The sequence below is a fragment of the Pteronotus mesoamericanus genome, unplaced genomic scaffold, assembly GCF_021234165.1.
Source record: "Pteronotus mesoamericanus isolate MK-2021 breed Mesoamerican mustached bat unplaced genomic scaffold, CSHL_Meso_final scaffold_36, whole genome shotgun sequence".
In the NCBI taxonomy this organism is placed as follows: Eukaryota; Metazoa; Chordata; class Mammalia; order Chiroptera; family Mormoopidae; genus Pteronotus; species Pteronotus mesoamericanus.
This window is the reverse complement of record NW_026555313.1, coordinates 161,904-187,790: the sequence shown is the minus strand read 5'-3', so window position 1 is coordinate 187,790 and position 25,887 is coordinate 161,904. Positions and strand designations below refer to the sequence as shown.

At 37.1% G+C, this 25,887-nt stretch overlaps 1 protein-coding gene across 1 annotated transcript in view; it reads right to left on the bottom strand.

Annotated features, from left to right (window-relative positions):
• Positions 1-25,887, bottom strand: part of HEPHL1 (hephaestin like 1) — a 66,547-nt gene that overhangs the window by 29,337 nt on the left and 11,323 nt on the right. The window contains exons 3-10 of the mRNA XM_054592636.1: positions 18,477-18,689; positions 17,642-17,821; positions 16,415-16,669; positions 12,798-12,966; positions 10,393-10,532; positions 10,116-10,247; positions 7,938-8,149; positions 2,213-2,363 (exon numbers count right to left, since the gene is read on the bottom strand). Coding sequence (XP_054448611.1) covers positions 2,213-2,363; positions 7,938-8,149; positions 10,116-10,247; positions 10,393-10,532; positions 12,798-12,966; positions 16,415-16,669; positions 17,642-17,821; positions 18,477-18,689 — 1,452 coding nt within the window. The remainder of the gene's footprint in view (positions 1-2,212; positions 2,364-7,937; positions 8,150-10,115; positions 10,248-10,392; positions 10,533-12,797; positions 12,967-16,414; positions 16,670-17,641; positions 17,822-18,476; positions 18,690-25,887) is intronic.

The following is a 25,887-nucleotide window of genomic DNA, read 5'->3' as shown; positions in this document are numbered from 1 at the left end:
TTCTTCATTTTAAAATTTAATTTTGCAGGTTAGAAAGAGGATCATCCTTGTAAAACAATTTATGGACTTTACTAATTTCCCCTAAACCTTCTCTAAAATTCTTAACATAAAAATAATTTTCTTTTAAGATTCTTATCCTGTCATCTCCCTTGTTAAACGTCTCTGTCTCAGTTACTAATTCATTTAATTTTGTCAGATCCTTATTTGTCAATGCTTTGCATTATTCTAGAAGTTATTGAATGTCTCTTAACTGACATCTTGGATTGTGCATCATTTGAAAGATTTGCAATCAATTGTTATTATATTGGCTATTTGGTCAGTGGAGTGGAATTTTTGGGGGGTGGTGGTGAGGGAGAGGAACATTAAATTTTTAAGGAGGTAGTTTTTGTGTAAATAATTTTGCCTTATGATAATTTTCCTACCTCAGTAAAATAACTGAAAGAACTTGGAATACTGCTTCCCTAGATATAAAGACCCTCTGTATCTCCAGAAATGCGAATATTTTTAACTGCACATAATTATGTCTCATGCTTGACGTCCATTAGAGGTAAAGGTTCCATCCCTGCTCCCAGTTCTTACTAATGCCCATAGTCGGAGAAAACAACTATTATATGCTACATGATCTTCTGTTATAATCCCATTGTCAAACAAAACTTATTTCTGTGTCTGCTGAACTAGTGGTGTTTAGCAATTTTACTCAGGCATATGAGATTATTAGTAGAAATTCCGAGAAGCCCTGGGCTTCTGAGAAGAACATTTCATTTTCTGGAAAAAAAATCTTTGATAATGTTTTTGCAAATAAATTATCTAAATCTTGTTCATTGAATGTCAAAGAGATAGCATTGTAATAACTTAATCCATGACTGGCTGATGGAGACTTTTCTCTTGCCCTGGAACTCTACTTTAAAGCTCTCTTTCTGCAACATTCACTCATCCACTTGTTCACTCATTCAGCAAACACCTCTGAATATAGTAGGTGCAATGCACAGCACTGTATACCGTATGAGGCACTTTCTCTCTGATATTGTTGCCATCTTTCTTCTTCCTACTCCATGCAAGCAAGACTGGAGAGAGAATTTAATTTGTAAGTAATATAAAATTTAAATGAAAATACATAATTCCCTTGAATTTTGTTTTTAAAATGACATATTCTGCCTGTACAAAATTTGAAAACATATTTCATATTGCCAGACCAGGATGGGGCTGTATTTGACATGGTCCTTTACGTTGTTGAAAGTTTTCTGAATACAGGCCTCTCTTGTGATAAATTTCTATTGCAAATTAGCTTCTCCACCAAGGAAATTGCTGTTTTCTCATTTTTAATTTAGTTTCCCTTTTTTTTATTGGCTACTTGGAAGGTTGCAAACAAATTTTTATTCAGTTATAACAAAACTTTTTATAGAAGGTATAATGAAAATGCATTGCTCCCTGCTTTCCATTGGTCCAAGAAGGGCCTCTGTTGGAACGGAGCATCCAGGACCACAGGAGACTGCAAGCCCGTTACTATGAGCCACTTAGAAACTTGGACTTTTTTGGACTTCCTTGCTGGGAAGGGGGACTAAGGGCTGCTTTGTCATTTTCCCATACTGTTTTAAAGGTGATAAATCGATGTTATGCTTGGTCCTAAGACAAGCAGTTTAGCATGTGTTATCTATCTCACGGTGTTTGTTTTAGACTTTTTATTTTTTATTTTTTGGCTGCACACTCCTGTAGGCATTTGAGTTTGGACTCTTGAAGGGAAGGAGAATTAAGTAATTTCTCTTAAATGAAGATTTGGAATAGAAATGGCTAGTATTTTACAAATTAACCCTGTAGACAGTCACTCATACAACTTGATAAGAGATGCTTTGCTGTATAGTGATTAACTCCAATTATCACTGGGGTTATCAGATTAATTGATATCATCATGAACCCAAGGGAGGTAAGTTTGTCAGTAATTTTATACAATTAAGATGTACTGTGGTCTTTGCTAGTTCAAATTTTGTGTTGCTTCATCTAAGGCTGATGGAGTGTTTCAGAAGTATTAAGTTCACAACTCCGGGAGACAGTGAAATTTCACCATATACTTTATGAGGCTGAAGCCGTGAAATAATTTATCCATGCAAGAAAGATACTGAAGAAACCAAAAACTAATATAGTTAAAACATTCCAAACATTTTCACTTCAAGTACAATAATGCCTTTTCTTACAGGACGAAAGTCATTTTTCATACCATGCATCCGGTTGGACTTCACGAACTCTTTGTCTTCTTTGTCAACACTGAAGGGATGCAGGATAAACTTCTGAATGTTTTCATCAAGATACTGACTCAGGTTCTCATCAAAGACTGTGAATAGTAGATAAAATTCCTTGTCTATTCCTTTCTACAGAGAGGAGAGAAATGAATATATAAAAAGGACAGCTTGGAGGAATTCTTAGGTCCGTGCACTTTCAAAGTTAACAAAAAGTAGATTAGGATCAGCATCAGACACAGATTAATTGGATAATTTTGTAAATCTGGATTCTGAGAAATTTACTACACACTCCCAAAATTCATCTTTCTCATTACATCTTTCTCCTTCCTGTGTGGAAAGCAGGTCCCTGCTCAGAAGATCTACTCTGTGGTACGGCTGTTGTCAGGCTGGTGGCCACTGTTTTACTCTTCTGACTGTGGACACCAAGTCCTGGCCCTGGCTTCATGCCATCATACTCACTCACCCCCTACTCACTCTCGCCACACCGGCCTTTTGCTCTTCCATGAACACAGCAACCTCACTCATTCCTGCCCCAAGCCTTTTCATGTGCGGTTCCCACTGCCAGGGAGGTTCTCCCAGGAAGATTTGGCTTGGGTCACCCCCTTATTCCAACCAGTCCTCTGCACAAATGTCACCTGCTTAGTGTGCTCTTCCCTGACCACCTGTTTAAAAGTCACTCATCTTCCACTCTGCCTGTAAACTCACCCACACTACCTTCCTTTTCTCTTCATAGCACATAATGCTACCTGGAATTATATATTGTTTATAAATTTAATTTTTTATTGTTTTCTCACTGCAGTGTAGTCTTTGTGAGGGTAGGGACATTTTGGGTTTCTCTCTGTATTCCCAGTGTAAAAAAAAAAAGCCTGGAAAAGCAGGCACCCAATACATGCTTATAAGTGAAATAATAAATTCAGATAACCCATGAGACTTTGCTATATTTTGTTAACTTGAGCTGATATTGATGGGACTATGGATTACTTCCCACCTTGTAAATTTTTAGTATATCTATTTGAGCATATCTGACCACACAGCGTTTTGTTTGTTTGTTTGTTTGTTTGTTTGTTTGTTTTGTTTTTTAATCCTCACCAAGGAAATTTTTTTTCCACTGCTTTTAGAGAGAGAGAGGAAGAAATAGAGAAAAATATCAATTGGTTGCCTCCTGTGTGCACCCAAACCGGGGATCACACACATCTGGACCAAGGATCAAACCTGCAACCTAGGTATGTGCCCTGACTGGTAATTGAACTCATAACCTTTCATCTACAGGACGATATTCCAAACAACTGAGCTACACCAGCCAGGGCCACACAACATCCTGAATTACTTAAATATGCTTTTCTTTAAAGCTGAAACAGTCAGGGGACTGTATTTTCTGTCCCTCAATGTCCTTCTTCCCTTACATGCTCCTATCTAATTCACCTTTCATCCTGCTGCCTGTTAGAGAGAGATCCTCAGCAATGCCATCTGATCACATCTCTCTTCTTCTTAAACTAGACAATACAATCTAAATTCACAGTGATCTGGTCTCTACCTGCCTGTATAGCCTCATTTCTTGGCCCTTCCTTCCTGGCACTTTGATCAAAGAGAGGTCTAGTTCCGTGCAGCAATCTGAAGTTGCTGTGTTCTAGAGGCCTCTGTCCTCCATGCATGTACCATTTAACTTTGATGGTCTACCACCCTAATGTACCCTCAACAGCTGACCCAGCTGTCCAACCTCTGTCATGCTTTCCTAATGTCTCATTGAAGATGTGGATACTCCTTGTTTTATGCTTGTATTATTTTTACACTTACTGCTTTTATCTCATGGTGTTTTGGAAGATAGTAGTTTAAGATAATTGGCCATAGACACAAACAATGTAGGCTTGAAATTTTTCAAAATAAAATATAAATAATTTGAGGGGAAATAGGTGTCAAAAATATATTTTTAAAGATTACAGGTTATGTGAGCAGGCAGACCTAGGTGCTAATGCCATTTTTTTCCCCATGATTTTATGTAAGTGGACTTACCATGAAAGGTATTTGGTTCAGGTGACAACTCGTGGAGACTATAAGATGCTTCTAGCAAACCTCAAATTTACCATTGAATAGATGCAACAGGGACAAAATCAGAAGTACCTAACAAAATGTTCCTGGCTTTTTTGGTTCAGGTATTTAGCTAGTAGGAAGCACGGTAGTGTATTGAAAAAAATCAAAATTGGATGCTCAGAGTTCCATGTTCTACTGCTGACTAATCATTACTTACTTAGATGTTTCCTGGGATATCACTCAATGTCTCTAAGCCTCAATTTCTTCAGTTTTAAAATAGGGATAATCATTCTGCTTTGCCTTCTGTGATTGTTGTAGTACAGTGTAAATATTCAGTCTTATTGGACAAGCATTATTGAGGGCCATTCAGAGGGCCAGGGACAACTGAACCTCCCAATAGACATTTCCAGGATTGGTCTTTTTCACAGGGAAATGGAAATGAGAGGTGGACCAAGACACTTTGTGTTTTCTACCCAGAAGTTCCTTTGAGCCCATATGTGGGTCCATATGATGCCAATTATATAAACTATACCATTTAAATAAATAACCTTGCTATTTCTGATTGGTGAAATAATTTCAGATAGTTAAATGACTATATTTTCCTCTTTTCATCAATGTGTTAATATGTAGATGTAGCTTGGAATGCTATGTTCTGCCACACTAACCAGCGCAGCCATCCAAACCAAGGTGGGACTTGCCAGAACTTATGTACATGTTTCTTTTTCCTTTAGCCATAGTGATTAACTTTCAGTTTGCAGTGATGAGTAAACAGTGGTTCTCAACTCTGGCTGCACATTGGAATCACATGGAGATTCTGATGGACTTGGTCTTGAACACATGAATAAAAGATGTTTAGAAGGTCCTAGGTGATTCTCCTGTGACTATTTTAGCCCATACTGAGCCCCCGTCCTTGCTGAACCACAGGAAAGGAAAAATGGAACCCAGCACCCCGCTACCTGCTAGAACCAGGAAGATCTGCAAAACTGGCTGGGCTGCTTAACAATCAGCAGGGGGCTTCCCCTCACCTACCCAAGAGTAAGACAGTAAGACCTGGAGCTGAAAGAAAAGCAGAGACATATCCAGAAAGAAATCAGATGGTAAAAAACCAACAGCTGAGACGAATTTCACCTTGCTCTTCATCAGAACTTGTGTTTTTTAATTTCTCTTTCTTTTCATTTATTTAGGTTTTTTTTAGTTTCCTTGTTTGTTTGTTCTGCTCATTTTGTTTCTTTCAACATAGTATTAGAAGTTCTAGCCACAGCGATCAGATAAGAAAAAGAAACAAAAAGCATTTAAATTGGTAAGGAGGAAGTAAAACTGTCATTGTTTGAATTGTGTACATAGAAGACCCCATAGACTTCACCAAAAAAATTACTTGACCTAATAAGTGATTTGGCAAAACAGCAAGATACAAATATTCAGAAATCAAAGTCATTTTTGTACACCAACTATGAAATATCAGAAACAGAAATTAGGAAAAAAATCCCATTTGCTATAGTAACAAGAAAAATAAAGTATCTGGGAATAAACCTAACCAAGGAGGTAAAATAACTATGCAGGAAACTGCAGAACACTGAAGAACAAAATTAAGGAAAACACAAATAAATGGAAGTATATATACTATACTCATGGATTGGAAGAATTCACATCATCAAAATATTCATACTACCCAAAGCAGTTTATACATTCAATGCAATCCCTATTAAAATAGCAAGGACATATTTCACAGATATAGAATAAAGATTTCAAAAATGTATATGGAACTGTAAATGACCCCAAATAGCCTCAGCAATTTTGAGAAAGAAGAACAAAGTAGGAGGGATCACAATACCTGACATCAAACTATATTACAAGGCCACTGTAATAAAAACAGTCTGGTACTAGCATAAGAACAGACACATAGATCAATGGAACAGAATAGGGAGCCTAGAAAAAATTCCATGGGTTTATGGTCAATTAATATGCAACAAAGGAGGCAGGAGCATAAATGGAGTAAAAATAGCCTCTTCAACAAATGTCGTTGGGAGACCTGGACAGCTATATGCAAAAAAATGAAGCTCGACCACCAATTTACACCATACACATAAATAAACTCAAGATGGACAAAGACTTAAATATAAATTGCTGCACCATAAAAGTCCTAGAGGAAAAGATAAGCAGGAAAATTTCAGGTATTCTACGCAGCAATATTTTCACTGATAAGTCCCCTAGAGCAATGGATATAAAGGAAAGAATAAACAAATGGGACTTCATCAAAATAAAAAGGTTCTGCACAGCTAAAGAAAACCTCAGAAAAATGAAAAGGGAACCAACTCTATGGGAAAATATATTTGCCAATGATACCTCGGAAAAGGGTTTGATCTCTAAAATATATGAAGAACTCACGTGACTCCACACTAGGAAGACAAACAATCCAATTAAAAAATGGGCAAAAGATCTGAACAGACACTTCTCAAAGGAGGACATACAGAGGGCCCAGAGACATATGAAAGGATGCTCAGAATCACTAGTCATCAGATAAATGCAAATTAAAACCACAAAGAGATACCATGTCACACTGATCAGAATGGCCATCATAAACAGGTCAACAAACAATGGGTGCTGGTGAGGTTGTGGAGAAAAGGGAACCCTAGTACACTGTTGGTGGGAATGCAGACTGGTGCTGCCACTGTGGGAAACAGTGTGGAATTTCCTCAAAAACCTACAAATGGAGCTGCCTTTTGACCCGGCAATTGCACTGCTTGGGTAATATCTTAAGAATCCTGAAACATCAATTCAAAAGAACCTGTGCACTTTATTGTTCTTAGCAGCACTATTTACAATATCCAAGTGCTGGAAACAGCCTAAGTGTCCATCAATAAATGAGTGGATGAAAAAACTGTGGTACATTTACACAATGGAATACTATGCAACAGAAAGGAAGAAAGAGCTACTACCCTTTTTGACAGCATGGATGGAACTGGAGAGTATTATGCTAAGTGAAATAAGCCAGGGGGTAAAAGGCAAATACTATATGATCTCACCTATAAGTGGAATCTAATCAACAAAACAAACAAGCAAATGAAATAGAACCAGAGACAGGGAAATGAACAAACTGACAGCAACCAGAGGGAAGGGGTGTAGGGGGAGGGTGATAATAGGGGAAAGAAGGGGAGGGGTCAAGTCAAGGAACATGTATAAAGGACCCAAGTACAAAGACAAAGGGGGGTGGGAGGAGAATTGAATGTGGGCGGTGGTAGGGTAGGGGAGGATAATGGGGAAAAAATGGGGACAACCGTAATTGAATAACAAGAAGAAAAAATAAAAAGGACCCAGTTGATTCTATTGGGTGGCCAGATTTGAGAAATGTTGACCAAGAAGAAAAAAATCTTAATTTGCATACCATGTAGGTCTTGTAAGAATTAGAATCAAAGCAATGCACAGGGAGAGACCCAGCAAATCCCAGCCAACAAGCAGAATCCTTGGGTTTCTGGGTAGGCATCTGTAACTCAGGAAAATCAGAATGGAAGTTTACCAAAAATAAATAAATAAAATTCCCATATATAGAAGATAATTTTAATAGGAAGGAGAGACTGCTTTTCATAACTGACTTTCTTTTGATCTAACCCCTAGCCGTATTACTGATTTTTCCTACATACAACCCTGAGAAGAACTTGGTAGCATTTGGTGACTTACCTGTGTCCCGTCAGCATTGAGAACGCCTTTCTTACAGACTAGCAAAGGTCCTACAAGGCCAGAGCTGGTATCCTTGATTGGCTGAACTGCTGAGAAGTAAAGATAGGTCAGACAGGGAGGATCGCCAGCTGTTGGGCTTACGCTTTCAGGCACTGTCCATCTGTATGTGAAGGTTTCACCTGGCTTGACATGTGCCCCTGGTTTCACAAATCCTGAGGAGATAAATGAAACAATTACCCAAAGCAACAGCCAAGAATGTTATTAAACTTGTCAGGTTGGGTGTCTTTCTCTGACATATTTTGCAGAAGGAAAGTTGATCTTACTTGTGTATCTACCAAGTGAAGCAACTGCCACAGACTGCTGTTTCATGAGATGGAAGCGTCTATCAAAGAATTGTCCTCTTCACAGACTGGATTTAGTATCTTCATAAGTACTATTTCTTACTCAAATACCAGGTTTAGCAAATAATGAAAGAGTGATAGCTGCCCCTTTAGCAATTAAATGTAAAGCCATAAAATATTATTGAGTGCCTTCTATGTGGAATATATTACATTTGGTCCTGCAGAGAATACTGCAAAGAGTTAAGCAAAAGATTTATCTTTAAAGAGTTTAACCCTAGCTGGTGTGGCTCAGTGGACTCAAAGGGTCGCAGGTTTGATTTCCAGTATAGGGCGCATGCCTGGATTGCAGGCCAGGTCCCCAGGAGGGGGCATGCAAAATGCAACCACACATTGATGTTTCTCTCTCTCTTTTCCCCTCTCTAAAAATAAATAAATAAAATCTTTAAAAAAATACTTTAAAATCTTGAAAGTCGAACTAGGAAATAATCCAAATAACTACAACATAGAGGAGGTAAGAGAAAGCCCAAGGTTACAAGGCTGGTAAGTGCTGGATCTGGGATTCAAACACATGACTGTTTAATTCCAAAGATTGTGCATTTAATTCTCACATTATATGGCAAATGAACAACATATCGAATCTTTCCTACTAAACTGAGGCTCTCTGTATCTTGTCCAGAGCTTTGCAAAAAAGATGCCAAATAAGTCTGCTGAGTTAAACAATAGAAAATATAAACATTTGGGCTGTCAGTGGTGTTCTTTCTGCATACATACAAAAAGTCATTGAGAGAATTTAACCAAGGAACAGAGTGCAGGTATAGGAGACGTCAGCAGAAGAGGGTGAGGATGGGTCGGGGGAGGAGGGATTCTCCCTCCATCACTTAGTCTTCTGTCTCCTCAGCATCACCACAAAGCATGCTCTGGAAGGGCCTGGCCTCACATTGAGATGTTAAGTGGTCCAGGCACCCATTACATCAGCTGCAGTGATGGAGAAGCCTTCCAGGGAAACCTGGAGTTTCTCAGAAGCAGTGTCACGGATGGAAGGATAGTTCCTGCAGCTGCTGAGCAGATGCTGCCTTCTTCATTGCAGAGAGCCTGTCCTACCTGCTCTGTGATGAGGAGAAGCTATTGAAAAGGGTGCCTGACTTTTTGGCATGTCTGGGCCACGCTGGAAGAAGAAGAGTTGTCTTGGGCCACACATTAAATACACTGCGACACATAATCACACACAAAAAAAATCATTTGCAATTTTAAGTAAATTTATGATTTTGTGTTGGGCTGCATTCATAGCCATTCTGGGATGCATGTGGCCCACGGGCCACAGGTTGGACACCCCTGTGAGTACAGAAGATGATAAGTATAAAATACTAGTTTTAAATAAATATTTGTTGGTAGATATGGAGCAAAGACCATGCATAAGATTTTGATGTCAACAAAACATTGGAAATCAGGTTTTCCCCTCAGCTTCTACCCACAGCATTCCATGTAACCTGCAACAGAAAAGTTCTTTCACCTTAAAGAAGTGGAAGTAACTGTGAAAGTAAATAGTCTTGAGGTTTATTACATTACTGAGGGAAAAGAAAAGAACTGACATTTCCTGAGAACCTACTGTGGTCCAGACCCAATTATGAATTGTCTGCACTGTTTCCCAAAGCCCTGTGAACTGAGTGTCATTACCTGCATTTGATAGGTGAGAAGAACAAGGTTCAGAAAGTTGAAGTAATTGCCCAAGCTCACTGAGTTGGTAAGTAAAAGGACCAGGATTTGAATCTGGTCTGTACAGTTCTAAGTCCATTGCACACTCATCCTGCTTCCTCCCTAAACTTAGGTTGAGACTTACCATCCATGTTTGGGGCTGCATCAGAAGCCTTGTTGTAGACTACGCCATGGGGCAAAATACTGTAGACCTTATCAGCTTTGTTGGCAAAGGTCACTAATAGAGTATCCCCCACCTCTGCCCTAATGACTGGGCCTGAAAAATATCAAGAGGGAGGAGAAGAGGATGAAAACAGAGACATGAATACAGGCAAGAGAAGAAATCATTTCCAGTAGATGTACATGCCCACTAAAACTTCTCCCATCTCCCATTCAATACATGACATATGGTTTCACCCTACCAAGAATTCCAAGATGGGCTTCTGCATCAGAGAGTTTCTTTCTTTGAGTAAACGTCGCATCAACATATTCTATATACTGAGCTTTCCAATATTTTCCTCCTATTCTATTGTTCTCTTGTGTGAAGTAGGGCTCAGAGTCACTGTGGAAAGAATAGGAACCTGACTGAGAAAGCATCTCTGCATATCCACCAACTGCCTTTATTATGAAGTTTGGTTTTACAACCGTTAGCCCACTTACCCACCCATCTCCCCAGAAAAGACAAAAGGCTTCAACAAAATTCCCAGGAAGAGTCAATCAGCCTTAAAATGATCAGAAGCTGGATGACGTGCAAGCTCATTTCTCTTAGTGATTGCACTTTCTTCCCCAGAGGTCCAGCAGGCACAGGTCAACTCTTTACTTACCAAAACTGGGGTCCTAGAATGGTATCCTACAAAGTAATAGAGAGCTAACTGGTTTCTTTGCAGAATAAGCAGCCCTATGCCTCTTGCTGTTGTCAGTATGAATGGTCTCTGCATTTAATAAGCTCTTTGATATCTGACATGATTAAGGAATGAACTGTCTAGTTAATAAAATAGTTTAATTAATGGAGAGTTATATGAGTTATATGCATGAAATACTAAGTCTCAAAGTTGTGAAATGTAATACTATAAATTCTGACTAGTACTAACTCTATGTCATCTTATTTCTGTCAGTGTAGGCTGTCTATTGCACCCTTCCTTTTCTGAACTTTTTTTTTTGCATTTTTCATGTCCTCATCACCTTGTGTTTGATCCATTATATGAACCCCTAATTGCATACTTTCCATCCTTTATTTCACATTGGCTCACCCATTTTTTTCTCAGCATACACACTACTACAACATTAACCTCCAAAATGGCAGTTTTTATTGTCAGTTATCAGCTGCAAAATCTTCATTTGCTTCTAATTGCCAGTCCAATGAGAACCAAAGGACCTCTGCAATTGACAACCAGTTTACTTTGCCCCAAATCTCTTCTTATGGCTCCATGCAAATGAGCATTCTGCTATGCAAATCCCCCACTCTAAGTCATTCTCCTCAAATCTTTCTCCCCTTCATGGTTGTAGATTTTTATTAACCCCCGAGTCTGAAATTTCCTCTCTTCACTCTTGTATAAATTCTATCAATCTTCATGACCCTGCTTAGATCTTGCTTCGTCTTGAAGTGTGCCTGGCTATCTTAGTTCTATCAGAATGTCCAGAGAACTGACTGTCTAAGCAACTCATTCTTATTTGTAACTTGCAAAGTTACTTCCCTTCTGTGCATACAGGTTCTTTCTCCACGTTAGGGTCGAAACATTGTCTTAGACCTTCTTGCATCCCCCATGCCACTTAGTATGTTGTACTTTCATATATTAAATATCTATTGAATATAGACTAATATTTCAGATTTTGAAAGGTGCTTCATATTCTGGAAGGCTCTTAAAACATAATTTCAATGCTAATTCTCATTCTGTTTATGGAGAAACACTGGTCAACAGAGAATGCTGATATCAGAGTTTTTCATATATGGCACACACAAATTCTTTAAATAAGAATCAAGTGCATCAATTTGGTGGAAGGATGAATGAGTGAAATTTACAATGAAAGAAACAAAGGGTATCTTATTGATCACAAACAGAATTTTAAAAATATTTCCTCAAATATAAAAAGGATTAGAGGGTAATAATAATATTTTTCAGTATCACACTGTGCATTTTTAAATGCTTTCACAGATGTTACTGCACATGATTCTTCAATAAGAAGTAATAGGAGTCCACAATAACTTACTGAATTGTTAGATTCCATTTTTAGAATACTGTCTGCTAGGAGAGAAAATGATTAACTATGACTCAAGAGGCAGGGGAGGCCTCATTTAAGAGATGGCATTGGTGTTAGATTTTGAAGAAAAGTGGCATTTTACTGTACTAGGAGGAAAAGGAATTGTAAATAAGGGGCCATAACTTTTATCAGGCTGTCCTTGAATCAAAAAGGCTAACCTTCCGTGGACAGTTTATCTCCATTGAAAGAGAGTCCTGCCTTATTCTTTTTTCAAAGCTGTCTGCTCCATATGTACAAAGGCCTTGTTCTGTTCTCCATCATCTTAGTATTGCTCTGGAACTTAGCATTGCACTTTTCACATACTAGGTGCTCAAAAATGTTTGATGGATGAATGAATGAATGAATGAATGTAGTGTTTCAGTTTAGCCAGCAAATCATGAAGAGATAAATAGTCTGCCAATTCTCAGCAGAATATCCAAGGCTCAGAATGCCTTAAGTGGTGTCATTATGTCATCTGAGCAGTGTGTGCTCATAAGCAAAGTGCCTGGAATACGAACAAGATCACAGGAAAAAGCTTAACAGATGCCACTCTTATGAGAGACTTAAAACCCCATCAAAAGGAGCTTACCTGCCAGAGGCATTTAGGGGAAGATCACTGAATTTGTTGTAGCCTTGAGGAGCATAATCCCAAAGAATTTTTTCAGCTGCTATAAAGTAGCGCCTCTGTTGACCCTTCATCTTGGGATGAGAAATACCATTTTTGCAGTTACCAACATTGTACTGCCCCAACATACCAGCTGCAGAACAGAAGAAAACCATCAGCCAGGATATAAATGCTCAGAAATCATACAGGAAAAGATGGATAGATTTGACTTCATGAACATTTAAAACTTTTGAGAACATTATGCTAAGTGAAATAAGCCAGTCAAGAAAGACAATTACCATAGGATTTCACTTATATATGGAGCCTAATGAACAAAATGAACTAACAAGCAAAATAGAGACAGATTCATAAATAGAGAGCAGGTTGAAAGCTCTGGGGGTGGGGGTGGGGGATGGAGGGACAAAGCAAAAAGTTAGAAAAAGAGAGAAAGAGCTCATCGACACGGACAACAGTGTGGTGATTGCAGGGGCACAGGTGTGGGTAGAGGTAGAAGAGGGTACGGGGAGATAAATGGTAATAGAAAAAATACAATAAAAATTAAATAAAGAAATAGAAAAAAACTTTTGTACAAAAAATAAGACCATAAACAAAATTAAAAGTAAGGGATAAATAGCAAGATTTTGTTCTTTTTTATTGCTGCATAAAATTCTATTGTATATACATACCACATAGATAGACCTAGAGAATATTATGCTAAGTGAAATAAGTCACTTATCTGTGGAATCTGAAAAAACAAAACAGACAAATAAAACAAAGCAAAACAAAAAAAAGGCTCATAGAAACAGACACCAAAGGGATAGTTACCAGAGGGGAGGGGGCTGGGGAATGGGTGAAAATGTTAAGAGGAATAATGTAGTCAATAATATTATGATAAGTTTGCACAGTGACAGATAATTACTAGAATTAGTGAGGTGATCACATCATAAGGTATAAAAATGTTGAATCACTATTTGTACACCTGAAATTAATATAACTAATATTATATACAAACTGTACTTGAATTTTTAAAAAAGTAAAGGATAAAAGGTTAGCAGGGGTATATGATAAAAGATTAATATGTAAAAAGCATTGATGAATAAGAAAAAGAGTAAGTCTCCCAATAGAAAATGAGCAAGAGACATAAGTTATTTACAAAAGAAATAATATTGGCTCACAAACAAATAAAAAGAAAAATTTAACCTTAATAGCAACCAATGATATTGTTGTTCATATCAGATTGGTAAAGATTAGAAAGAATAATTACTAGTGTAAACATTTGAATGAGGAAAGGGAAAGAAAGGGGAATTAGTGAACAGTAATAACTTTTAAAAGAGAATTTGGCAATACATGTCCCTAGCATTAAAAAACAATCAAACTTTTGGCCTAGGGACTCCAAATCCAAGAGTTTTGCTAAGGAAATGTCAGATAAAAGTACAAGCTTATCTGTAAATTGATGTTTATTAGTATTGTTTATAAAAGAAAAATGGGGGGATATAAATGTTAAGTGATAAAGTACTGGTTAAATAAATTGTAATCTGCTTAGGGAGAACACTGGATGTGAAGTAGCTCTATATTCACTGACATGTAAATATACCTCTGATATACTAATAAGTGGAAAAAGGAAGCTACAGGGCAGTATTTTATAAATAACATATGCATTTAGTATAAAGGTCTAGAAAATAGTGATAAAGGACATTCTTCAAATTATGACACCATTGTCTTTAGATGGGATTACTGATTTTTAAAATTGAATTATATGTATTTTTGAATTTTTCACAATAACATTTTCTGGAAATATGGACAGTTTAGCAAATATTGTATTTTAATAATTTATAACACCAGTTCATGTCCACAATTATTAGCCAAGCTTAGCAGTCTTGTAAGTCCTAGTTGGCTGCCAATGCCAGCTTAACAGCATGAGACCCTTAAGAGTAATGATCCTGTGTTGAGCCCCCTTAAGATCTACCTTCTTAGGAAATTTCAAATATACACTACAATATTGTTGACTGTACTCACCAGGCTGTGTATTAGAACTCCAGAACTCATCCATCTGTCATCACTGAAACTTTGTACTCCTTCAGATCTCAAGTATTCTTAGTTATACATAAAAGGTAACTATGTGAGGTGATGGTTATGTTAATTAGCTTGAGTGTGGCGATCAATTCACAATGTATGCACTCAAAACATCCACCTGTATATCTTAAATATATACAATCCCTATCTATTGATTATACATCCATAAAGCTGGGGGTAGGTGGGCAGAGGGCACTGGAAACTTATCTCGTACATCTTTGTCTTCCTTGAACAGTATCTGGTACATACTAATTGATCAGTCCAACATCTGTTGAATTTAATTGGGTTAAACCAGCTTACAAAAGCTGGGACTGGCTTCTCAAAGTTGAGGGGAACAAGAATGTGTTATCAAAACAGCTCTGAAGAGTTGTATTCCTGTACTGCTACTGATTGTATAGTTAGCATCCAAATTTAATCACATTATTTCTTCTGTGTCTATCCCATTGACACACTTTTTTCTTCTACTTTTGTTTTCACCATCTAAGGCCAGACCTTTTTATATGTTATAACTCTAATGTTGTTAATACTTCTTAATTAGTATCTAGTAGTCAAAATCTCTCCATTGAAACCAGTCTGCACATGGGGATATTTTCTTCCTAAATGGCTGCTCTTATTATGTCACTACTATGGCTAAGGATCTAGAAGGACCCATAGCCTTCTGGACACAGTCCCACCTCCTTACCTTTGCTATTCAAAGCTGCTCCCACTGGGGCCAAACTGCCTTTTTCTAGGTTTCTCTCTCATCACTCCTCTGGCATGAGCCTAGGGTCCATTCTTTATGGTCCCAAGGAACCAGAACCAAGTCATTCAACAGGCATTTAAGTCAATAAAAATTTATTGTCCAACTTTCATAGGATTTTGCACCTATCAATTGATCTTGCCTTGATCTGTGGAAGAATGTTCTAGCAGAACAGCCCAGAAATGAAATGGGCTACTATAATTACTTAAAAGGAGATTCCAAAGAAAATTGAAGAATTGGATGGGGATTGATCCAGATTATCTACAAATTCCTTTGCAATGCTAAAAATTTTTTGTTCTACTTACAGTTATTCATAGAGAACATGTTTTTCCCAGTCCATGTTGGTACATTTACCTGGAAAGCCTTTCTTCTCTTCTTCATCTATTCAATTTCTACCCATCTTTCAATGCTCAGAGTAGGAGCCAACTCCTCAGAAAGCCTCTCTAATTGCTCTAAAGAAGTGTTTATGTCACCAAAAAAGCACTTAAAATTGTACCTCAAATGTTATTAATTTTGTAAGCATATCACTGTATCTGACTACTTGGATTGTAGGTTCTTTGAAGGCCTTATAATTTCTTTCAGTCGCTTCTCACTTGGTTCGTAGGGAGGGGATCAACAGACATCTGTTGATAAGATGCTAAATAAGTACTGGTACAATTTTCTATATAGTTAACATTTAATTATAACATATACAAGAACCTATCTAACAGGAGGCACTGAATGAGCACCATTGACTGTGTGATGTAATCATTCCATTCTAAGCTTCTTACACTTGTCCTTGTCCTTTTACCTTGTAGGTGATCACTGACTTGGCAGGTTATCATCCACTTCCCAGGATTCTGAACTATCATTTCTGTTGTCAGGAAGGTGGCTGGGAACAGGTTGACAACATCAGTCCGATGCCCTCGGCTGATGAAGGTGTTACCATAAAAATAGATGGAATGGATGTCTATCTCATTCCCCATCCCAAACAGGTGCCAGGACACGGATTCGCCAACACACATCTCAGGCTCAGGGAAATTTCCAAAGAGGTATCCATTGAGGGCTGAAAAACAGAAGCGCGTTAGTGGAACAGACTCCCCTGCAGAGGTGAGCAGAACCAGAAACCTTGGTGAAAATCAGTGCAGATCACTGATGGTAATGACTTTGTGCAGAAAAGCTCCTTTGATAAAATACAGTCCCAGAGAGAAAAGCACTCAATAAAAGTGACAATCTGCACATGTGAAGACAGCCTTGGAGTTGTTATGTGGGCACAGTGGGATCAGGAGTAAACAGTGCTGCTCATACTTCCAGGACCGGCCAGCCACCTCTTTTCCCAGTCCTTCATTTGCACATCTGCCTTCCCCACTGACTCTGTTCCTTGCAATAAGAAACCCTGTTTTACTCATCCTATGGCTATTGGGACCCAGCAGAAAACCTGATACACAGTATCTACTACTTAATTTAAATGATGAAAGCATGCAGGAAGATGGAAAGAAAAGGTACTGATTAGAAGGGAATTACAGCGAACTTATGAACATAGTGAATGCTCAATAAATGTTGTTGATTTAAAGAATGTTTGGGAAACATAAATTCACAAGTGTTTATTTAAACTCCATGCATAGCATAGTTCTTGAAATTTAGCAGCCATTTAGAAAATGGTTCCTGAATAAAGCAAGAGGTTGCAAATCACAGGATTGTTCCATGATGATGATTCATTCTCCTTTCTTCTGTCAGTCTATAGCCACCCATCCTCTGGGGTCACCTCCTGATTCTTTCCCAATTATAACACCAACCCTTTTACTTTCTGTACCATAGTTTTGCCATTCCCAATTTAACCTATATCTATTGCCTTGTCCTTTCTCAGATTGTTTCAGGTTCTGAAAAGTAGTGCATTTCATGTCACTTTCTAATCATTCTCATCATTACGTTACAAATCTTGGAAAACTAGTTTCAGCATTTCTGTGTTTTGGCACCCATCCATACCAACCTACACAATGGCAGTCGGTATGGAGTTGATAACGCAGGAGACACTCACCATGCATTTTGTTACTCCTCTGAAAAGCAGCATCTTTTTTGTCAACTGAATCGGGATCAGTGCAGAAATGTCTGATATTTTCATCGAGGTACCAGCTTTGATTCTCATCCACCAGAGTAAACATTATAACGAACTCTCGGTCCACATCAGCCCTTGTCCCTGAATATTTATCCAGGATACCTATCAAACACATTCAAGAGAAAAGAGAAAAAAGTTCAAAGTGAACCAGATCAGGATGAGTTTTGCTTCCTTCTCATGGTGTCATAGAAATGCAAAGTCTGTCAAAGGCCTATATATGCAAGAGTAACCCACAACATACAAGCAGCGAAGGGCTTTACTGGAAATGACAGAATTGTAGAAGAGGAAAGTCACAAGACAGAAACCTTCACACCCGCAGACTTGGAAATCTGTCTGTCTCTGAAGGAAGCCAACTTTATCGACACAGCATAGACACACCAAATCAATTAATGGGGGATAAAATAGCAATGTGACTGTGTGGACAAAATAATGAAGCAAAATCGTTTCTGGTCATTTAACTACATTTTTCACTTCTTTATGTGTGATGTTAAGAGCTATTAACATGGCATGTCCATATTTTTTTAAAGCATATCCATTTCAGAAGGTTATGATGATTCTTAGAGAGAAGTCTGAGTTATTGCCCCTGATATGGTGTCAGATTGATCTTCTCTGTTAGAAAAATTTCTCTATTTTATAGAAAACGTGGAAGAAGATGCACATTCTGTATCAAACAAAGGAGGTAGACAAGACCTGAAAAATTTATATATTTTTAACACACTTGGGAACAGCTTCCTTGATGGGAGAATTACTTCCTTACCTTCCCTGCATACCAGCAGTGGGCCAATTAGCCCAGAGCAGATGTCCTTAGGGGCGTCGATGTGTGAATGGTACACCCAGGTCAGGCAGTTGGCGTCTGCTGGAGCAGGGGCATATTCTTCTCTCACTGGCCAGACATAAGTGTAGTTTTTGCCAGGAGGAACCATATCATCATTCTTGTTCTTTCCAGATGTTCCATCTGGGTACAGGGCTCCTTCCAAGAAAAGAGGAAACGTGGTTAAATGCAGAGATCACATGCTATAGTGGTTAGGGCCAGAGTTTTGGAATTAAACACCTATGAATTAAAATTTATTTCCTGTGGAACTGAAGTAAATTTCTTAAGTTCTCAATTTTTTTTTTCAGTAAAGCTGGAATGTTAATATGTACCTCATGGGTTGTGAGAACTAGATGACAATGTATATGAGTGTCCTGTACAAAACCAGATGCTTAATAAATGCTCTTAAGGACCCCTTCTAATGGGCCTCCTGTACCAATCAGGAAGATTTCAGTCCATTCAACTTAACATCAACTCAAGAAAGAAAGGAGAAGCACCAAAGAAATAATGAGCTCCTTTTGAACACTTAGAGCAGATTCAGCATCTGTATAAGGTCTAACTACAGAGAGGAAGAAAGTTAAGACATTCTTCCTGCTTCCAAGGATCTTCCAGCTCTGTTGGGGAGACAAGAATATGAATAATGAACACATAGGTCACACTGAGTATAAAGCAGGATGATGTGTGAAATGTAACTTGGGGTCTATGCAAGGTTGAGGTACTACCACAGAGAAGGGTGGGGTGAGTGGGCTTGGTATTTCTATTCTCTGTTTTATAAATCAAGACTGCACAAGGTTTTTCAATTAAGGGAGGTCCATTGCTAAAAAGAATTTGAAAACCACCTGGGTAGAAGGCAGGAGACCAACCTGTGCAAATTTTAAATATCAGAAGCTTCATAACAGAGGTGGGATTTGAGGGGCCTCGAAGGTCTAGAAAGAGTTGGATGGACCTAAGAAGGTGGAGGGTGAGAGCTGAGCGGGAGATGGATATGAAAACACTCCAGCTTCAATCTCCATTCTCTCATTAATTCACTCAACAAACCCTGTATTGGCTGTCATCCACCTGCCAGTAAATGTGCTGGTGTAAGGGATACAGATGGAAAAAAATACAGTAAAAAATTAATAAAAAATAAAATAAATAAAAATAAACATTAAAAAAAGATAGCAAGAGCTCATGTATCCAAGGCAAACTAAAAAAAGATATGGCTAAAAAAAATATATAACATTAACTTTTGAACAAAGTCTACCATGATACATAATTTGAGTTTCAGAGAAGGATACCAGGAGAAAACAACAATAGCTAAGACCCTATTGTGTGCCAAGCAGAGTGGGTACTTTGTATGTATTACCTCACTCTTCAAAGCAACCCCATACGGTATGTATTATTATCTTCTTTTAGGTTACGTGAAAGTAACACTGTTAGCATGTGGGTGGGCCACATTTTAATCTAATTGTGTCTGATTATCCACTACACTATGATACCTCTCCTCAAATTATTGGGAATATAATGTAGGGACTGCTTTTGCATATTTATTCACTTTGTTTTTACATACTTTCTTTTTATGTACATGTTTATGTAAAACTTTCTTTTATATACTCCTTTTTCATCTAGAAAAATGCGAATTATTTTAAAAATTAAACCCATATACTATCTAGTACTGAAAAAATAAAGTCAGAGAACAAAATCTATATAATCAGGAGGTTAATTTAATTAGTTAGAGCCTTTCAGTATTAAGAGTAGCTCTGAATATCTTGGTTATATGTAGATCATATTATTATATTTAGGTTTAATATATATATTAGGTTGATATAATTAGGCCATATTCTTTGTCCAATAAAATGAAACTTACCAGTTCCTTAAGAAAGAGAAATTTTTTTGCTGGTACTAAATTCTAAGAGAATATTTTCAATAAAATCATTATATACAAATTATTGAGTCATACAATAAATTATGTCTTCAGTATCTTCAAAGGTTGCACGGACGAACCCAAGGTGAGGAAGGATAGAGGGTGGGGGGTGGGGCAGAGGAAAGTGGTGATGGGTAAATGGAGACAAGAGCATTTGAAAAATTAAAAAATAAATAAGTAAATTCAAAAACCCAAAACTCATAAAAGTGTATATCTTTAAAAAAGTTGCACAAATGTTATTTTTAAAACAATTTCTTACATTGTCTTTTTTCTTATTATGATTGTTTTATTTTGTAATATTTATAGATTCACAGGAAGTTTAAAAAGTAGTACAAAGAAGTCCTGTGTACTCTTTACCCAGTTTCCCCCAGTGATAACATCTTGACTATAACAATAAAGGAAATTGACCTTGGTACAATCCACAAATCTTGCTGAGATTTTTGCCAGTTTTATATGTACTTGTGTGTATCTAAAGCTCTATGCAATTTTATCATGTGTAGATATGCATAGCCAACCCCGTAGCCAAGACACAGACCTGTTCCGTTACCACAGACCTGCCGCCCACCCGCTGCTGCTCCGATGCCGGCACCCCCACCCCCTCCCCTCTGCATACCCTCCCATCTCCTGGCAACCACTCATTAACCTGTTTTCATCTCTATAATTTTGTCATTGTAAGAATGTTATATAAATGGAATTATATAGCATGGAACTTTTTGAGTTTGGCTTTTTTCCCGTTAGTATAATTTCAGGTGTTTCTATTTTAGGGACTATAGGTTAATGATTATGACTTTATATTGGTTATGGGATAAAATGATATCAAAACATCTATTTCTCAGATTTTATCTAATAACTGATCTTATTTCTGACCTATCTTGGCACTTTTTATTGTTTCTATATCTTAATAAATATTAACTGTAAATACGAATAGGGTAATATTGGTTAAATATTAACTACCACTGCATACTGGAATGTCTTAGGATAAATGTTCGAAGGTTGTATTTTGTCCAAACATAATAATAGTTGGTAGGGAGTGTCTTTTATCAGCTGAAGGTGTTTCAGAGGAATTTCTTAGACAAATTGGAATAAACACACGAGGAAGGCAAAACGTTAGACAATTTACAAACTAAACTGTTATAACTATTTCACATTTCAAAAGTATACAGCAATTAGCAAATACAGAATGTGTTACCTTCTTCACCATCAAGAAGCCAGTAGTATAGAGAACATAATAAAACTCCTATGCCAAGCTGGGCCATGTGGGGGATATCTGATCATTCAGAAACTCAAACTTTTGCTGAGATTCTGGAAGGCCATGGTTTTTCATACCATATAGATTCTGGGAATAGCTAGGATTTTAAAAGTAGTCCTAGAAGACCTAATGTCCATTCTATCTACTGTTTTTGAGTCAGAGAGACTCATAAACCTTTGGAGCTCAGTCTCTCAGAAGTCTTGAATTTATGATCAAGAAGCAAGGAAGAGGAAAGTTTTCACCTTTTTGTTTTCTGTTTTGAGCTGTTTTCTTCTTCTTCTTTTAAATTTATTTATTTCTTTTTTTAAAAAATTTTTCAAATACATTTGTCTCCATTTTCCCACCACCACTTTCCCCTGCCCCCCGCCACCTCCCCAACCTTCCCCACCTTGTCTTCATCCATGTGTCCTTCACACCTGTTCCTTGATCTGACCCTTCTCCTTCCCCTCCTCGCTACCCTCCTCTCTAGCTACCTCCCGTCCTTGTCGGTTTCTTCTTTCTTTCAGTGTTGCTGGTCATATTTTCCTTGCCTGCTTGCTTTGCTGATTAGGTTCCACTTATAGGCGAGATCATCTGGTATTTGTCTTTCACCCCCTGGCTCATTTCACTTAGCATAATGCTTCCCAGTTCCATCCCTGCTGTTGCAAAGGTTAGTAGCTCATTCTTTCTTTCTGCTGTGTAGTATTCCATTATGCAAACGTACCATAGTTTTTTGATCCACTCATTTACTTATGGGCACTTAGGTTGCTTCTGGCATTTGTTTTCTTATATCTAGGCTTCTGTTGTTAAAACTAGATGCTAAATGGTTAGGAGATGTTATACAGTTTTGCTCATTTTAGTCAAGTACACTGTCCTTACATTGGAGACTTTTCAGAGTTATTGTTAATAATAGAGACAACGTATTTCAGATAGACTTCACATTTTATTTTTTTAATATTGAAATTTGTTAGCTATCTTAAGGAGTAGGACTAAGATGAAGACAATTTTTTGTTTTTTAAATAAAGTGTAAATTAGTATAGCCTTTGGGATCATTTTGGCAATATTTATCAAACTTGAAAATGTGTTTATACTCTTTGTTCTGCAATTCTACTTCTAGGAATCAATTCCTCAGATACAACCATATGTGTGCAAAGGTGTTCATACGTACATGACACTCTTTGCAATATTGTTAGTTATTTTTAAATAATTAAAAAAAATAAAAATTTCCACTATTTTGTAAAATTTTAAATACAGTACATGAAATTATGAAATACTATGCAATACTGAAAATAATTAAGTAGATAAGAAGTACTGACATGAAAAAAAATCTCCAAAATTATTAAATGAAAAAAAGCAAACAAAAATTATGAGGGTTTAGAGGGAGATACAGAGAATTGTTACACTGGTTATCATGAGCAGAGGATGGTTTGTGAAGAAAAATAATTTTAACATTTTAATATTTAATAGTTTGAATTTTTTAATGAGCATGCATGATTATATTATATATATAACTGAAATATTAAGGGAATTTAATCAACAGAATGTATAACCCCAAACAATACCAAGACTGCATTAGCTACTTATCTTCCTGTTATAAATATATATTTTTAATCCTAACCTGAGGATATTTTTATTGATTTTAGAGCAAGACAAAAATGGGGTTGGAGAGAGAAACACTGATGTAAGAGAAACATTGATTGGTTGCTTCCCAAATGCATCCCAGCTGAGGTATGTGCCCTGACCAGGAATCAAACCCGCAACTTTTTGGTATACCTGATGATGCTTCAACCATCTTGCTGATATTTTTAATATTCGTCTGGCAGTGAAGGGTGTACAAAACAAAATATATGTGACCTTTTGGAAAGAGGAGTTGAGATTAGATATAGTACTTTAAAATGGCTCCCTGAATAAGGTACCTGAGCTGTTTGAAAAAGTTTTTGGCCAATAAATAAATAATAAACTGAACATAGGACCTTTTAACCATTAAGGCTGGAAACTGATTTTCTTGGGGATCCCTGCAGTGCTTGGCACATAGTAAACTCTCCATAAATATTGACTGAATGATGGATGAATAGTCTGTTTAAATATTTTTAGTAGCACCCACTTATTTAAAGGCAGCATATTACCAAGGATAGGTGATATCATTACTTCAGCTTCCTGGGAGGGGAGGGGTGCGCAGGCATGCACGGATGCGGGGCCGGTGGCGATGTCTTCGGAAGACCACAGGAGACATGGTCTCTTAATATAAAGTGAGAATATAATACTGAAAAATATTTGACAAAACCATTTTTACTCAAAGTTAAACTAATATACTTTACTGCTTTCTAACTTGATAACTGATCTAACCTGATAGAGGAACAGGAAAAATCCAGAGTTCTAACTACCACACATTAAATCCAAAGGACATTTTAAAAAATTCCTGTTACCTAACTTCTCAGCAGCATTTGATATTATTGCCATTTCCCTCCTCCTTAAAAAATTTTCCTCTTTTGGCTCTATGACATTGCACCATCTTTTTTGGCAACTCTTTTTCAGTCTAGCTTTCCAGTACATTCTCCTCTGTCATTCAATGTCAGAAATCCTCATGCTGTAACCTTGGCTCCATGCCCAGAGCTCTCTTCCAGGTTGACAGCACCCATCCCAAGAGCAGTCCAGCAAGCTCCATGCCAGCAACTCCCACTTTTATCTCCAGCCTGTACCTGGCCTCCTATCTCAATAGCAACCTTTCCTAAAGAATATTAGCTCTCCCAGACCTGGTCCTCAGCCACTGCTTCCTTTCTCCATGAAAGATACCACCAGTATTCATGGTCATAGGCTAAAAAGCAAAGGAAGTATTTGCATAGTCTTCCTCTTCTTCCCCTGCCATTCCCAAAGTACCACAAGGTTCTAGCCTTGCTTCCTCACAAATTCATCCATTTACGTACATCTCCACTATTGCAACCCTAGTCCAAATAACATAAACAATTTAAGAGTATGAATTTTAAAACAAATTCATTTGGTTGTATGTATTCTAGGATGTGTATTCTAGGGCTTTTAGAAATTATACAAATTTTTACCCATCAGATTTGAAAATACTGACGATTGGTGGGGTTGTGGGAGAGACAGGTTAGCTTATAAACAAAGGGCAGAAGAGTGAAATGTGCAGTTTTTTGGAGGACAAACATTATCTTAATACCAAAGCGAGGTAAAGATATCACAAGCAAAGAAAACACTGACCAATATTCGTCATGAATGTAAAAACAAACATCCTTAACAAAATATTGGCAAACTCATTCCAGCAACATATGAAGAAAATTATATACTATAACCAAATTTATCCTATGATTGCAAGGTTGGTTTAACATTCAAAAGTAAAGTAATGTAATAAAACATATTAATAGACTAAAGGACAAAAAGCATATAGTCATCCGAACAGATGCCAAAAAGCAATTAACAAAATCTTTATCCAATTAAATTTAACAAATTAAAAACTCTCAGCAAATTAGGAATAGACAGGAACTTCCTCAGCTTGGTAAAATATAAGGTCCAGCAGAAGCAACGCGTGCTTGAGTGTGGTTGGTAGGGTAATAATATGAGTATAATAATTTATAATTTTAATTTGAAAATTTCACATAAAATGTCATATGGAGTGCTTGAATGTGATATTGTTATGGAATTACATGCTTATGATTTTGCAATAAAAAAGGGACGTTATTTGTGTCAGATCCTGTATAATCTAAGAAAAGCTCATAGCTAACATTACGCTTAATGAGAAGGAGATTGAATGCTTTCTTCCTGAGATTTGGAACAAAGCAAGAATGTCAGCTCTCACCACTATTATCAAATGCTGTCTTGAAGGTTCTAGTCACTGCAATAAGGTAAAAGGAAAAAAGTAAAATATAGTGATTTATAAGGAAGAAATAAAACTGTCTTTATTCACAGTAACATGATCTTGTATATAGAAAATTCCAAGAAATCTCTAAATATCAACTAATAAACCAGTTCAACAAGATAGTAGAATCCAAGATAAATATACAAAAGTCAATTGTATTATATACACTAGCAACAAACAATCAAAAAATGAAACTAAGAAAACTATTCCATTTATAACAACATTATAAAGAATAGAATACTTTGGAATAAATTTAACAAAAGAAATGCAAATCTTGTACACTAAAACTAAAACATTGTTGAGAGAAATTGAAGATCTAAATTTCGGTTTGGAAGACTCAATATTATCTAGATGG